The sequence below is a fragment of the Rana temporaria genome, chromosome 13 (assembly GCF_905171775.1).
Source record: "Rana temporaria chromosome 13, aRanTem1.1, whole genome shotgun sequence".
Lineage (NCBI taxonomy): Eukaryota > Metazoa > Chordata > Amphibia > Anura > Ranidae > Rana > Rana temporaria.
Window position 1 is genome coordinate 42089824 of NC_053501.1, and position 16436 is coordinate 42106259.

Sequence of the window (16436 nt, forward strand, 5' to 3'; positions counted from 1 at the left end):
TAGAGCACATAAAATGAAGTTTTCCTTTTGATAAAGAACTGGCGGCACTTTGAAATAAGATTCTTTAAACTGATTACAGCCTTTTCCCAAGTATCCAGATCAACTGACCCAGGCATTTGAGGACATGTGAATACTGAAAGAAGATAAAAGGATGGATCAACAATTTAAGAGGGCTTGTCAATCCATCATGAGAAATCTTAAGCCAGCTATGGCTACTACTTGCATATCTAGAAATTTGGAGTACTGGGTAAACCAGCTAAAAGCCCACATTATACCGGATTCACCCAAACAAGAAATCCTTGATTTGTTCTCATCCCTGCCGGCAGCTGTAGCGTACATTTGCATATGCTTCTGCAGAATCGCAGCCAGGGGAGCACTGTGGTTGAAGACCTGGCCAGGGGATGCGACATCCAAGAGTAAACTCTGTGGTATTCCGTTTATGGGAGATCTTTTATCCTGTCCTGATCTAGATTCGGTTCTAGATAGGATAGCTGAAAAATATAACTTTCGTATTAAGAAGGAAAAGCAACCAGCTAAACGGCTTTTTCGACCTCAAAGGTCAGGAACAAAGCAGTAAGTCCCAGGAGAAAATAAACTGGTCAGCGCAGAAGAGCAAAGGCAATGTCTTTTTCCATTCTCCTGCGCCAACCAATAAAATGCAATGACTCTTCATTGCCAGTGGGAGGAAGGCTTCACGAATTCTTCCCTCACTGGGTAAGCGCGACCGAAAACCAATATTTCTCTCAAGCGTCTTCCAGGACAGCCCATGAGACCTAGGGCTCCTCCTACCAGGACAGGAAACACGTTAACCCCCACCAGATAAAAGGGCGGTCCTCCAGGCCCCATGCCAGTATTAGTGTTTCCTCCGGACGGGGGGTAACATGTTTCAAGGAACCTGGTCCCCTAGGTCTCATGAGCAGAGGCTCTAACGGCTGTTATGGGGTATGTGCTTATTTTTAAACTAACCTCCGTGCCATGTGCAGTGTCCACTGGAGAGGTGGTAATCTGCGGCTCTTTTTTTCTGTGCCTGGAGAGGGCCAAGACCGGATGGCGTCGGGTCCCTAGCGTCTTGGCAAACGCTGCAGCCGTTTGATGGTGACGGGTCCCGCACACAGCATGGCTGTCTCGTGCTAGGATTCCAGGAAGTCACTGGCGCTGGAGGGGCGGGGCTTCTGCGCTCCAAGCTGGCCCACAGGAAGATCCGGAGGGGTCGCTTCCGGGTCATATGACGTCTTCATCGGGCGCCGGAGACGCGGTTCCAGTCTCCAAAACGGCGCGAAAAAGTAGCTTTAAATGGCTGGCTGGTGATCGCTGGTAGAAGCAGCACAGGCTGTTAGAATACCAGTCGGGCGGCATGGATTCTCCTGCAGTTCCTTCTCAGGCAGATGCATCCTCCAACACCAGCACCTCTCAGGTAAGCTCTAAGTATGGACTTTTTTTGCTATCCTGATGAGTGTTCTTCCCCCCCCCCTCCCAATCATAGGATTTGGTGTTAGGGGACACACTTTCCCTTCTCCTGCACGTGGTGATGGAGTATTTATTTGTGGTTTGTTACTTATGGGGGTTATTTATTTATTTATTTATTTATTTTATGTCTTCCAGGGCAAGACCCAGGAAAAATCCCAAGCGCAGCCACATAAGAGAAAGTGTGCGGTGTGCGGTAACAAACTGAGCTCCACTTGGAACAAAGCAGTTTGTCGCACATGTATAGATGCTTTAGTGAAGGATGACCCAGTGACCTCATGTCAAAAAATGTTGACTTCGGTCAGGGATGAGCTTGTTTCTACTTTTGGTTCATTTAGAAATCTAATTGACAAAATGCAGGCTCCCCAACAGGGTACATCTTCAAAAAGAAAGGCTTCAGTGGCTAGCACCCCACAGGTGAGCGTAGAGAGTGAAGACTCTGAGGCTGAAGCCAAATCTACCCATTCTTCTCAGGAAGGCTCAGGGTCAGATACAGAGACTAGGGATAGAGTATCCTCTAAGGGCTCAAGGTTTAAACTGTCTTTAGAAGATGTGAATAACTTGTTAAAAGCCATCTATACTACCCTTGAAATGGAGGAGGAGGAGGTACAAATGTCCAAACATGACCTTATGTACAAAGGGTTTCACAAAAAGAGAAGTAAAAACTTTCCAGTGCACGATTCCCTCCTTGATACGATCAAACTGGAGTGGGAGAATCCAGAGAGAAAACCTTTCTTTTCTGGTAACCTAAAAAGACGGTTTCCATTTGATGAGGACGCAGCGCTACCGTGGAACAAAAACCCTAAGTTAGATGCTCCTCTTTCAAAGGTTTCAAAAAATTCGGACCTGGCGTTTGATGACATGGGTACGCTTAAGGATCCTATGGACAAAAAATGTGACGTCCTTCTTCATAGAGCTTGGGATTCAACTATGGGGAATCTCAAACCAGCTTTAGCTTCCACTTGTGTAGCCAGGAATTTGGAGGAATGGCTTACACAAATCCAAACCCATCTTTTGGCAGGTACTTCTAGGGAAGAGATTTTAAAATCCTTTCCTCTCTTGTTTAGTGCTGTGGGGTTTTTGGCTGATTCTTCGGCAGAATCAGTAAGGATGACAGCCAGGACTTCAGCTTTGGTGAACTCAGCCAGAAGAAGTGTTTGGCTTAAAACATGGTCTGGGGATGCAGCATCTAAATTAAGATTATGTGCGCTGCCGCTGACAGGGGAGCATCTTTTTGGCCCAGGTCTGCAGGAAGCTCTGGAACGTACGGCCGATAGGAAAAAGGCCTTTCCAGAAAAGAAAAAACAGACTGGAAGAAAAATTTTTCGTGGCCAAAACAAAGGCCTGCCATGGCAACAGGGTCCTAAAGAAAAGGACAATAGGCCCAAGAAACATTGGACCGGATACAAAGGCAAAGGTAGAGGAGGTGTTTTATTTAACACACCTTAGCAACCCGCCAAACCACAATGACCAGCTTCTGCCAGTGGGGGGAAGATTGAAGGCCTTTCTCCCACAATGGGCAGCTGTCACCTCAAGTCCCTTCATCCTGGATCTGGTGGCAAATGGGTACAGACTAGAGTTTTCCTGCCAGCCACCAGAACGTCTTTTGATCACCTCTCCTCCCAAAGATCGGGAGAAAGCAAGAGCTCTGGGTCTCCAAGTAGGAGAATTGTTAGACCAAAAAGTCCTGATTCCTGTTCCCCGGTCAGATCAGAACAAAGGGTTTTATTCCCACATTTTTGTCATCAGAAAGCCGTCAGGGAAGTATCGGCTCATTCTGAACCTTCGATCTCTAAATCTATCGATCAGGTACAAGCACTTCAGGATGGAGACAGTGTTCTCTATCAAGAATCTGCTTTACCCAAACTGTTTTATGGCCACATTAAATCTAAGGGATGCTTACCTACATGTCCCGATCCACCCAGCTTTCCAGAAATTCCTGAGAATAGCGGTAAAAATGGGAACGGAAATCAGGCACTTTCAATTTCAGGCCCTCCCCTTCGGTCTGTCCTCATCCCCTCGTATCTTCACAAAGGTATTGGGGGAGGCGCTGGCTCCACTAAGGTTAAAGGCGATAACTATCATCCCTTACCTGGACGACCTATTAATAGTGGCAGAATCTCACCAAAAATTACTAGCAGATCTCCAGACTGTGCTAGACTTTCTTCAGTCCCTGGGCTGGCTGATAAACAGGGAAAAATCTTCCCTAGTTCCAGCCCAGAGGGTGAAGTACCTGGGTTATGACTTTTGCTCAGTAGTCCAAAAAGTTTTTCTCCCAGAAGAAAAGGTCTCCAAGATGGTGCAAGCAGTGTCAACCTTACAGACCAATCAGTTGGTCTCGCTGAGGGAAATTTCAAGGACGGTAGGTCTCATGACCTCGTGTTTCCCTGCGGTACCATGGGCAAGGTTCCATCAGAGACCATTGCAGAGATTCCTTCTGGAAAATTGGGATGGGGACGCCAGGTCCCTAGAGTCAAAAGTTTGGTTACCTACCAAGGTAAAGAGAAGTTTGTGGTGGTGGAGAAAGAATCTGCACCTAACAAAAGGCCTGCCATGGTCCATCTCGATATCCAAGAGGATCACGACAGATGCAAGCGCCTGGGGATGGGGAGCCCACCTCAAAGATCAGGTCGCACAGGGAAAATGGTCCTTGAAGGAAGCAAGAGCTTCATCGAACCAGAGGGAACTCCTAGCGGTTCACAGAGCCCTGCAAGCCTTTCAATCGGAGATCAGGGGTCACAATCTCCAGATTCTGTCAGACAACATTGCGACAGTGGCGTACCTCAACAAACAAGGAGGCACGAGGAGTCGAATTCTTCAAGGAATAGCACAAGAAATGTTGTCCTGGGCAGAAGTAAATCTAGGCTCAATTTCAGCAGTGCACCTGAAGGGGACACAAAACAGTCTGGCAGACTACCTCAGTCGCCACAGGGTGGAGCGAGACAATTGGTCACTTCATCCAGAAGTCTTTGCGGAGGTCACCAACAAATGGGGTTATCCCGAAGCAGATTTGTTCGCGAATCAGGAAAACAGCAAGACAGAGGAGTTCTTTTCTCTAAACCCAGGGGATCGATCTCTGGGGATAGATGCCCTAGCAAATCCATGGCCCTTCGACCTTTGCTATGCCTTTCCGCCGATCAGACTCATTCCGGATGAACTCCGGAAGTTTCTCCTAGAAGAGACAGACCTTATTTTGATCGCCCCCTTCTGGCCCAAGAGGCCATGGTTTTCCCTGCTACAGTCTCTGGTCTCGGAGCCTCCACTGAGACTTCAGAACAGAGAGGACTTGCTGTCGCAGGGTCCAGTGTCACACCCACAGGTGGTTTCATTAAGCTTAACATCTTGGTATCTGAAGAGAAGATACTGAAGGCTCAGGGGTTTTCGGACAAGGTGATTAAAACCTTGGTAAATTGCAGAAAACCAGTCACTAGAGCCATTTATTCCAAAGTTTGGAAAAAGTTTAATTCATGGTTGTCTGAAAACCAAAGATCAACGCATGATGTTCCTTCTATTTTGGAATTTTTTCAAGAGGGTGTCGACAAGGGTCTTTCAGTTAGTACCTTGAAGGTACAGGCGGCAGCTATCAGCGTTTTCCTCCAGTTTTCTCTTTTGGAAAATCCCACGGTAGCTAGATTCTTTAAATCCATTTCAAGGGCCAGGCCGGTAGTGGTAAGAAGTTGTCCAACTTGGGACCTGTCCCTGGTACTTCAAACTCTGGTAGAGTTTCCTTTTGAACCTTTAGAGGATATTTCTGTTAAGCTACTTACCTTAAAAACAATTTTTTTAGTAGCTATTACCTCAGCTCGTAGAGTAAGCGAGTTACAGGCCTTATCAGTGAGGGAGCCTTTCCTCACGATTCTAGAGGATCGAGTTGTATTAAAAACTGATCCAGGTTTTTTTGCCTAAGGTAGCTAGTACATTTCACAGATCACAGGACATTGTACTGCCATCCTTTTGTAGTTCACCACAGGGTGATCAGGAAAAGAAATTTAGTTTTTTGGATGTAAGAAGAACCCTTCTTGCATATTTAGAGGTCACCAAGACCTTCAGGAAGACAGACGCTTTATTTGTACTATTTTCAGGTACACACAAAGGTAAAGGTGCATCTAAAGCCACATTGGCTAGATGGATCAAGCAGGCAATCTCAGAATCCTATAAAATCAGAGAAGTTCCCACACCTTTTGTTACAGCGCATTCAACAAGGGCTTTGGCTGCGTCTTGGGCTGAGAGGGCTGGTGCTTCACCGGAACAAATCTGTAAAGCTGCCACATGGTCCAGTTACTCGACCTTTATTAAGCATTATCGCCTGGATCTGCTATCAGCTCAAGATCAGGCGTTTGGTCGAAAGGTCCTTCAGGCAGTTGTCCCACCCTAGACTGGTAAGTTCTGGCTCATCGTCTCATGGGCTGTCCTGGAAGACGCTTGAGAGAAAAGCTGAGTTAGGCTTACCGGTAACTCCTTTTCTGAGAGTCTTCCAGGACAGCCGGATTCCCACCCGGTTTTGTTGTATGGAAGTTATGTGTTATTAATGCATATGTTTTTCAGGGTAGTCCTACGGTTCTCGAGAAGACTGGCATGGGGCCTGGAGGACCGCCCTTTTATCTGGTGGGGGTTAACGTGTTTCCTGTCCTGGTAGGAGGAGCCCTAGGTCTCATGGGCTGTCCTGGAAGACTCTCAGAAAAGGAGTTACCGGTAAGCCTAACTCAGCTTTTTCTAGACATGCTGTCCCATGGATACAAAATAGTTTTCGGATCCTCCTCCAGAAAGATACTTTGTAACAAACCTATCAACGGGACGCAACAAAAGACCTAGCTATGAAGAACCTGTTTAAAGGATCTGATGCAACAGGGGGTTGTGATTCAGGCATCTCCAGAGGAAGGTCATGCAGGGTTTCTATTACCATATTTTTCTGGTAAAGAAAACATCTGGAAGCTTCCGTCTCATTCTCAACTTATAACCATTAAACAAATCGGTCCTATACAGAAAATTTCACATGGACTCGATCTTTACGGTCAGAAGTCTGTTAACCAAGGAATGCTTCATGGCATCAATCGATTTAAGAGATGCATACCTGCATGTTTCTATAGCCTCTCAGTCCCAAAAGTTCCTCAGGCTGGCAGTAAATATGGGGAAAGGAGGTTCTGCATCTACAATTCAAGGCCCTCCCTTTTTTGGTCTTTCACCTGCCCCACAATTGTTTACAAAAATAATGTCCGAAGCCCTCGTCCCTCTCCGTCTTCAGGGAATTGCAGTAATCCCCTATCTAAACGACCTCCTCTTCATTGTCTCTTCTAGAGAGAAATTGCTGGAAGACCTGGGCAAGGCCCGCAGTCATTTGGAAGCTTTTGTGTTGGATCATGAACCTTCAAAAATCAAACTTTAATTCAGTAGAGCAAAGAAACTTCTTTTTTTTTTTTTTCTGGAAGAGCAGAAAAACAAGGTCAGAAATGTAGCAGTGTGCTACAGACAAATCGGGCAGTGTCGATCAGAAAGGTTATGTCAGCCCTGGGAACCTTAACCTCAACAATGTCGGCCATTCACTGGGCGAGGTTTCATTTCAGGCCTCTCCGGAGTTTTCTTTTAACAGTTTGGGACCACAGTCCAGAAGCCTTGGACACAAAAGTAAAGCCCTCCCACCATGGTCAAGAGGACCCTTTGGTGGTGGAAAAGTCAGTCAATTTGGTCAAAAGGCTTTTGCCATCTTTCCTCAAAAGAAAACGCATTGCTCCCTCAGTTCTTTTCTCTTTACTGAGACAGCGGTTCTCTAGTGATGATGCCTTAGCACATCCCTTGAACGTTCAGCTGGCCTATGCCTTCCCCCCTTCCTAACTAATTCCTTTGGTATTAAGGAAAATACAAACCATTACTCCATTCTGACCGAAAAGAGCCCGTTTCTCTACCAGTCTACAAATGGCAGATAAACCATTCTGTCAGATTCCTCTAAAACAGGATTTACTGCTTCAAGACCCAGTATATTTCCCGGATATAGCCAGGCTAAGCCTCACCGCCTGATATCTGAGGAGCAGCTATTAAGCAAAGGCTTTGTCAGAACCTCCTAGTAACTACTTTGCTCTCTAGTAGGAAGAAAGTGACTAGAGCGATTTACGCTAAAGTTTGAAGAGTCTACAATACTTGGGGGTTGATTTACTAAACGCAAATACACATGCAGTTGCACTCTGCAAGGGCAGCTGCTCCAGAGCTTGGTAAATGAGTAGAAGCTCTGCTGACTTCCATCATTCAATCATGTGCAAGCAAAAATTCTTTTTTTTTTTTTTTTCGTTTTTTTTTTTTGTTTCCTTGCACGTGATTGGGTACTCTTTACAAAGTGAAGATTTAGCAAATTTTACTAAGCTCTGGAGCAACTGCACTTTGCAAAGGGCACCGTCTTTTCGCCTTTAGTAAACCAACCCCTTGGTGTCGTTCGACAAACCGTGAAAATTTCAAGTTGGACTTACCGGTAACTTGTTTTTTAAGAGTCTTTCAGGACAGCAACGACCTGCCTTTGTTTTATGATATGACCATATTTTGATTATATGTTCCAGCTTGGGCTGGAGGTACTCTGCTACAACTGATGAGCTGTGGGGAAAAGCCTCCTTTTAAACTTTGGTGAAAGTGGTGTTTCCTGTTGCAAAGTGGGAGGAGACACTCTTTCAGTTGCTTTCTTGAAAGACTCTTGGGAAAACAAGTTACCGGTAAGTCTAACTTAAATTTTTAGCTCTGCTCGACTTACATTTCCCAGTGACCGTGCCATGGTAGCCAATAATGACCCCTTTTGGGTTTTAGTGAGAGGTGTGGCCCGGCTCCTAGGTGATAAGTTGGGACAAGTAATGACTTTGTGGTATTTATGATGTTGACTACTGTGTGCAGTATAAAAGGTAATGGCCAAAACGTGTGGGGTCTGCTCTTTATTGTAGTGAATAGGAGACAATTAATCAACTTTTGCCATGCTGGGATTTATTCTTCTCCTCTCAGCATGAGGGTAATGGTGGAGTACAGGTAATTTTATCCTTGGTGCCTTATCCTTACACTGTGCCTTTTTAGATGAGAAGCTGAAGATCATCCACGCCCTATGCGGCAAGCTGCTCACGCTAGTGTCCACGAGAGACTACATTGAAGATTCTGTGGAAGAGTTGAGACAAGCAAAGCAAGAGTTCAGAGAGCTGAAAGCCGGACAAAACCGCAGAGAGCGTGAAGAGGCTGCTGCCAGGTTTGTATAAAATTCTCTAACAAAACTTCACATTGGTGTGTATAAAAGATCTTAATGTTCATGGATAAATCAGTGGGTTTGTGAGTTAATCAGGACTGAATACATGTATAATCCAAAGCACCTGTATATCAAAGCAAATTTCCCCATAAGAAATAATGGTAACTCAAATGATTTGTTCTACAACCATTTATTCATAGGTCCATCAGTTCATAGTCCATATAAAAAGATTATAGCAATGTAATGGCTGTGTTACCAAAAAAAGGTCCATCCACATATGGAAGCCTCCACAAGGGGATTAGAAGCAAAATCCACCAGGAGCTACAGAGTATAACAGAGAATAGAGGCTCCTCTAAGTGTAACGATATGGTTGCATTTAATGACGGTACAACAATTGGCAACTCACATGGTTGATTAAAAGAGGCACATCTAAGTATACAGGCATCTGGGGTAAAGCTGTCTGCAATCATGACCAGGAAGTCTACCCTCGATTGGGAAGACTACCCTCTGAAAATGAGGCTTGAACCGCTCATGGAGTGCAGCGTGGAAGAGAACATGTCAATGACGATGTGGACATCTTTACCTCGGATGTCTGCATCCTTAGATGTGCCTGTTTAATCATCAACCATGCAAGTTTATAAATGTTGTACCTTCATTAAAGCGGAGGTCCACCCTAAAGTGGAACTCCCACTGATCGGAAAACCCTCGCTCCCTCCGATGTCACATTTGACACCTCAGGGGGGAGGGGGGTGCAGATACCAGTCTCGGGTAAACTGCGGCACCTCCTGTCCCCCCCCCCCCGTTGTGTTCTGGGACCACTCTGCTCCCAGAACAAAGCGGGAGCCAATCGGCAGGCGAAGCGCGACTCGCGCATGCGCCGTAGGGAACCAGGCAGTGAAGCCGGAGCGCTTCACTTCCTGTTTCCCTCACCGAGGATGGGGGGGGGGCAGCAGAGTGACGAGCGATCGCTCGTCCTCTGCTGCGGACGGCACTGGACTCCAGGACAGGTAAGTGTCCTAATATTAAAAGTCAGCAGCTGCAGTATTTGTAGCTGCTGGCTTTTAATTTTTTTTTTTTTTCAGCGGACATCCGCTTTAAATGTAACCATATTTCTACACTTGGAGGAGCCTCTCTTCTCTTTTAAAGTCAGTTGTGACGTGACGCTACGTGTATATCAAGACATCGCTTGTATATCAAGTCAAAATGTATTAATACATTTTGCTTGTCTTGCAAAATGCTCTTAAACCAAGTTGCTCTTAAACCAAGTTGCTCTTAAACCAAGTTGCTCTTAAACCAAGTTGCTCTTAAACCAAGTTGCTCTTAAACCAAGTTGCTCTTAAACCAAGTTGCTCTTAAACCAAGTTGCTCTTAAACCAAGTTGCTCTTAAACCAAGTTGCTCTTAAACCAAGTTGCTCTTAAACCAAGTGTAACGAATCTTCCCACACTCTGCTTGAGTGCTTTTGTCATATACTGCTTCCTTCCATTCTGAATTTAGATATCAGATATTCTAACCACGAAAAACAACAAACAAGACCGTACTTGTTTGATTGCTGACCATGGACTGTTTATTGGAACCAAAATACAAGTCTTATATACAGTTAGAGGAGGTTCCGCCCTCCTGTTCATATTACTCTAACAATACACTTGTAACCAGAAACCTAAATTAACACAAGCTAATTAACTAATCCCTATGGCCTAATTCACGACACCGATGCATTTTTAGTTCTTTTTGCATTTTGCAGATTTGTACTGCAGTCCATTTAACATGGTTTCCTATGGAACACGTTCTGTAGTGCAAAATGCAAAAAACACTAAATATGCATAGGTGGGAATCAGGCCTTAAAGCAGACGATGTGACTCTGTACCCGTCAGGATTTCACTACAGGTCAGACTTGTTATCACCGAACTTCACACAGTAGATGATACATTATCATAAGTATAAACACAGGACACCTTCTCACAATAGCAGGAGCTCCAGCAGGAGTCGGCCTGTCTCCTACATTGTACAGAGGCCAATGTGGTCAGCTCTCTCAACTAACATGTTGAGTTCAGACCAAGAATAGTCTTTACATATATCCTGGGAGATATTGTGGATAAATATTAAGTATTTTAAGTATTCCAAGATTATATTTTCTCAGTCACCCTGTGCCAGGGTGACTGAGCCACTTTTGAGCACCAGTGAGACAACCCTGTTCAACCCTGCTTGGAGCGGCATTAGAGGACAAACCCAAGTTTGGGTCCAATTTGTTATATATATATTTTTTTTCTTCTTTTCCTTGGCAACAAGACCTGAATATTAATGGTTACATTTTTTGTGGATATTTTAACTCGGAAAGTAAATGTGTATGTAAGGCACTTTTTATAATAAAACCTTTTGCTTTAGGTTTGCATGTTATAGGTGACACCTGCAGTGAGAGTGCTTGTTTTAGTGTATGCTGATGGGTAAGAGTGCTATTAAGGTGGGATTAGAAGAGACCGCACAGGATAGTTATCACCAGTATGTGATGAGCCCTAGTAGTCCAGAGATCTGACAGATGATGGGTATCAAGTCTGTGGAAATTCAGCCTCAAATGTTCTTGTGTTATGCCATAAATCACAGCATGGATAGCTGGCAAGAGTCCAGTATCTCAAAAGTGAGTACACCCTCACATTTTTGTAAATATTTTATTATATCTTTTCATGTGACAACACTGAAGAAATTACACTTTGCTACAATGTAAAGTGGTGAGTGTACAGCTTGTAGAACAATGTAAATTTGCTGCCCCCTCAAAATAACTCAACATACAGCCATTAATTTCTAAACCACTGGCAACAAAAGTGAGTACACCCCTAAGTAAAAATGTCCAAATTGAGCCCGGTGTCATGTGGCTTGTTGGTGTTACAAGGTCTCAAGTGTGAATGGGGAGCAGGTGTGTTAAATTTGGTGTTATCGCTCTCACTCATACTGGTCACTGGAAGTTCAACATGGCACCTCGTGGCAAAGAGCTCTCTGAAGATCTGAAAAAAAAATTTGTTGCTCTACATAAAGATGGCTTAGGCTAAAGGAAGTTTGCCAAGACCCTAAAACTGAGCTGCAGCACGGTGGCCAAGACCATACAGAGGTTTAACAGGACAGGTTCCACTCATGCCTTGTGCTTCTATTGATACACACTGCAACTCGGCCCTGCTCTCTCGATACAGGATTTGACTGTCAGCAGCAGAAACCAATGGCTCCAGCTGCTATCTTTTGTCATCTATGAAAGTAGGAGGAGGGGAAAGCGGGGCTTAAAATGGGGACAACGCTGGATTGAGTGGTGACGGGTAAGTGTTTGCGGTGGGGGATGCAGAGACAAAGGATTTTTACCATAGTGCAGAGAGCACATTAAAGTGGAATTACACTTCACCTGAGCACCACAAACCAAAAGTGCTATTTAATTAATTTTTAATGTTTAGCGAAAACTCCCCCATCCATCCATGTCTCTATGCTTTTTGTTCAGAAATTGTTCAGAAAAACACCCCTCTAGTATTTGACTGTGGTTTCATTTACTTCCTGGAATCTACCTGACCTTGGCTCGCATAAAAGCAAAAGAGGGTATTCTTAGTTGAGAGAGCTCCTACTGAAGACTCCTGGGATGTATGACATAATTTGCCTAGGCATGGAAACCAGATATTACCAGAAAAAAGTTTAAGATAAGAAAATTACATACTTTCTTATCCATTTGCTAATGCTAGCAGCAGAAGGATTAACCACTTCATTACACACGTAAATTCATGATGTCCTGGCAGTAATAGGGGGCCCATGCGTGCCGCCAGAGGCACCCGTCGCGTCACTCGTGAGCCCATGTGCGTGCCCGGCGACTGCGATGTCCACTGGGCACCCGTGATTGCTCGTCGCAGAGCAGGAACGTGGATCTGTGTGTGTAAATCACAGATCCACGTCCTGTCAGGGGAGAGGAGAGACAGAACGTGTGTTCCTAGTATATAGAAACACAGATCGGTCTCCTCCCCAAGTCGGTCTCATCCACCCAAACCCCCCCCCTCGTTCGAATCGCTCCCTAGGTAACACATTTAAACTAGGGCTTTTACTGATCAAAGTTTTTGTGTTCGATTAATCAATTTTTTTTTTTTTTTTTTAATCGACTAATTTCGATTAATTATAACACACATACAGATCCAACTACTTTTAGCTTATCTCCTTGCAGGCTGATTCACAGTGCAGCTACCAACCACTGGAAAAATGGATAGCAGGATACAAAAAACACACAAAGGCAACGCTAGATGGGAATAATATAGAAAGCAGGTGGTGGCGCCAACCTAAAGTGTAGACTAAATGTCAAATAATAATTAATGTTGTATGGGTGATACAATAAAAAATGTTGTATGGGTGATACAATAAAAACAAAAAACCAAAAATGTTGCGTGGTGATCCAAATAACAACCAGAGTAATTCAAAATACAAATAAACTCAAAAAAGTGTTCCAGTGCTAAAATCTCATTCCATCTCTGCTTCATGCAAAAATTAAGTGAATCAATGAAAATAAATATATATATAGTGCAGTGTGCTTTCAACAGTTTTCATACTGTAAGTAAAAAAGTCTTTATGCAAAAGAGTTCCATGCAGTAAATAAATAAATAAATAATTGAAAGTGCTGTGTGCTTCTTCCACGTGAGAACAACGTAGATATAAATCTTCTGTGCAAAAATCGTGCTCACTCCCTGTGGTCCCGCACTCACCAGATACTTGAACCCCTGCAGGGGTAACAGGCGTTCACAGTATAATATACTGACAAATCCCTGGATCTTCCCAGAATCTAAAAAACTCCACCGCTCAGAAGAGGAGACAGACAAATAGATTGCCCAATAGCGTGATACCGTTTAAAAATGATGAACAATTTTATTCACATTTAACAGGGTACTCACATTTGGTAGAAAGGTTAATACACATAAAACATAAAAACGTGCTGTAGCTTAGAGTAGCGTCTGCAGCACGTTTTTATGTTTTATGTGTATTAACCTTTCTACCAAATGTGAGTACCCTGTTAAATGTGAATAAAATTGTTCATCATTTTTAAACGGTATCACGCTATTGGGCAATCTATTTGTCTCCTCTTCTGAGCGGTGGAGTTTTTTAGATTCTGGGAAGATCCAGGGATTTGTCAGTATATTATACTGTGAACGCCTGTTACCCCTGCAGGGGTTCAAGTATCTGGTGAGTGCGGGACCACAGGGAGTGAGCACGATTTTTGCACAGAAGATTTATATCTACGTTGTTCTCACGTGGAAGAAGCACACAGCACTTTCAATTATTTATTTATTTATTTACTGCATGGAACTCTTTTGCATAAAGACTTTTTTACTTACAGTATGAAAACTGTTTGTTGAAAGCACACTGCACTATATATATATTTATTTTCATTGATTCACTTAATTTTTGCATGAAGCAGAGATGGAATGAGATTTTAGCACTGGAACACTTTTTTGAGTTTATTTGTATTTTGAATTACTCTGGTTGTTATTTGGATCACCACGCAACATTTTTGGTTTTTTGTTTTTATTGTATCACCCATACAACATTTTCTCAAATCGCCTTTCAGGACAACCTTGGAGAGAGCGCAGCTCCGCCTCTTCTGTAGGAAACACCCACAGGCTTTAAATCCCTCCTCTTCCACCATGGCTTCAGTTATTGTGTTTCCTCCGCCATGGTGGAAGCATCAGGTTGGAGCCAGGGAGCTGCGTTCTCTCCAAGGCTGGAGACAGGCTTTTCCCTCATTGTTTTACCTTTTTTGTAAGGTGGTGACTGAACCATCCCAGCTCCTCCGCTGTACCTTTTAAGGGGGGATGCTCCGGAGTCCTCTGGTCTCGCCTGCTCACGGGAGCTTTAGGATCCATAGGGGACGCTGCGTCTGGTGCCCGGAGTCCGCAGGTTTTGACCCCGGTGGTCGGGCAGGTACCGTTTCTTTCAAGAAACATGTCCTGCATGTCGGTTCCGGGTCCCGGTCTGGCGGGTGACGTCACGCCGGCGACGCGGCGTTTCCTGTGGAGGCGTGGCGCTCGTGGCTCCTGGCGCCTGGAACGCAGGGACTGGAGGGCGGGTTCTCTGACCGGCGTTTCCGTTTCCGGCTCCTACTGATGACGCGGAGCCCGGGAAATTCAAAAGCCCAGCGTTTTCCTCTACAGCTGTCTCTCTGCAATGGAGGAAAGAGTTACAGCGATGGCGGATGCAGGCGCCGTCAGCACCGGTCAGGCCCAGGTAAGAGGGGTACATTGGTGCCTTTATTCTTATCCTTATGGGCTTTCTATTGTGTTTGGTTGTTTTCCTCCTTATGGGAGCCTGCTTAGCTCTGATGGAAGCCTATGCTGGGCCATCTAGCAGAAACTCTGGTGGTTGCTATGTTCTATCTTTCTTCTTAAAGGGGACATTTTTTCACTCTGGTGGTGGTATTAGCACGGTGGTGGTTTCCCTTGCTTAGCTAAGAGAGCTTTTATTTAAGTCAGTTTAATTTCTCATTTCAGGAGAAAACTGCTAGTAAATCTAAACCAGCAAATCCACCAAGCCAAAGGAAATGTCCTTCCTGTAAAAACCCTTTGAGAGACTCTTGGCAGAAAGCCATGTGTAGATCATGTATTAAAGACATAGTTGAAGAGGAATCTTCTCAGCAAATTAAAGAATTATTTTCATCTGTCAAGGAACTCTCGGACTCACTTAGTTCAGTGAAATCCATGCTAGTGCAGAGTGCGGTCCATATTGAGCCCCAGCAACCACCAGCAAGCCCAAGAGCTTCCACCTCCAGGCCGGTAGTGGTGGACTCTGGGGATGAGGGGACAAGTACTCTTCCCTCACTTGTAGACTCTGAGGAAGAGGAAGAAGAGGATACAGGCAGAACCTCTAAATATAAATTATCCCTGGAGGATGTGGATGAACTTTTAGGTGCAATCTACACTACCCTTGACATTCAGGAGGAAAGAGTACAACTATCAGTCCATGATAAAATGTACCAGGGTATGGATGACTCCAAACATAGAGTTTTTCCTGTCCATAAAGTGTTATCTGACACAGTTAAGAAAGAATGGAAAGACCCGGAAAAAGGTCCCTTCCTTCCTAAATCTCTTAAGAGAAGATTTCCCTTTGAAAACAAAGAATCTGAGGTTTGGAATAAGAAACCCAGAGTGGATGCTGCCTTTTCACAGGTTTCTAGAAGGACAGATCTGGCCTTTGAAGACATGGGGGTCTTGAAAGATGCGATGGACAAAAGAGCAGATGCTCTCCTTAAAAAAGCTTGGGACTCCGCATCCGCCAGCCTTAAACCAGCCATGGCTTCCACGGTGGTAGCAAGAAACCTGGAATGCTGGGTAGAGAAACTGAAGGGCCACATTGAAGCAGGCACCCATAGGAAAGACCTTTTAGACTCCTTTCCTCTAATCCTTAATGCAATTAAATACATGGCTGATGCATCAGCCGAATCAATTAAAATGGCAGCCAGATCCTCAGCACTTGTCAATTCAGCTAGGCGTGCAGTCTGGCTAAAAACGTGGTCAGGGGATACAGCCTCAAAGATTAAACTTTGTGGCATCCCTTTTTCAGGGGATTTTCTTTTTGGGCCAGACTTGGAAACAGTCTTAGATAGAACGGCCGATAAAAAGAAGGCTTTCCCAGCCAAGAAGAAACAGACGTTTAAAAAGAATTTTCGTGCTGTTCAACAACCCTACAAAAATAGAGAAGATGTCAACAAAAAACGTTGGATTCCTCAAAAGGGTAGGGGAAGAGGTGGGGTTCTCTTCAGATCTCCT

At 44.4% G+C, this 16436-nt stretch overlaps 2 protein-coding genes across 2 annotated transcripts in view; both read left to right on the forward strand.

Moving 5' to 3' along the window:
* BAZ1A (bromodomain adjacent to zinc finger domain 1A) overlaps nucleotides 1-16436 on the forward strand; it is a 104952-nt gene that overhangs the window by 33294 nt on the left and 55222 nt on the right. The window contains exon 15 of the mRNA XM_040332098.1: nucleotides 8506-8671. Coding sequence (XP_040188032.1) covers nucleotides 8506-8671 — 166 coding nt within the window. The remainder of the gene's footprint in view (nucleotides 1-8505; nucleotides 8672-16436) is intronic.
* Nucleotides 2100-6114, forward strand: LOC120920173. Its single transcript, XM_040332099.1, has 2 exons — nucleotides 2100-5843; nucleotides 6010-6114. Exon 1 carries the CDS (start codon nucleotides 3290-3292, stop codon nucleotides 4829-4831), a length of 1542 nt encoding a protein of 513 aa, XP_040188033.1. The 5' UTR covers nucleotides 2100-3289; the 3' UTR covers nucleotides 4832-5843; nucleotides 6010-6114.

What these genes read in the sequence shown, in the direction of transcription:
- LOC120920173 (XM_040332099.1), top strand. Translation starts at nt 3,290, where the DNA reads ATGGAGACAGTGTTCTCTATCAAGAATCTGCTTTACCCAAACTGTTTT.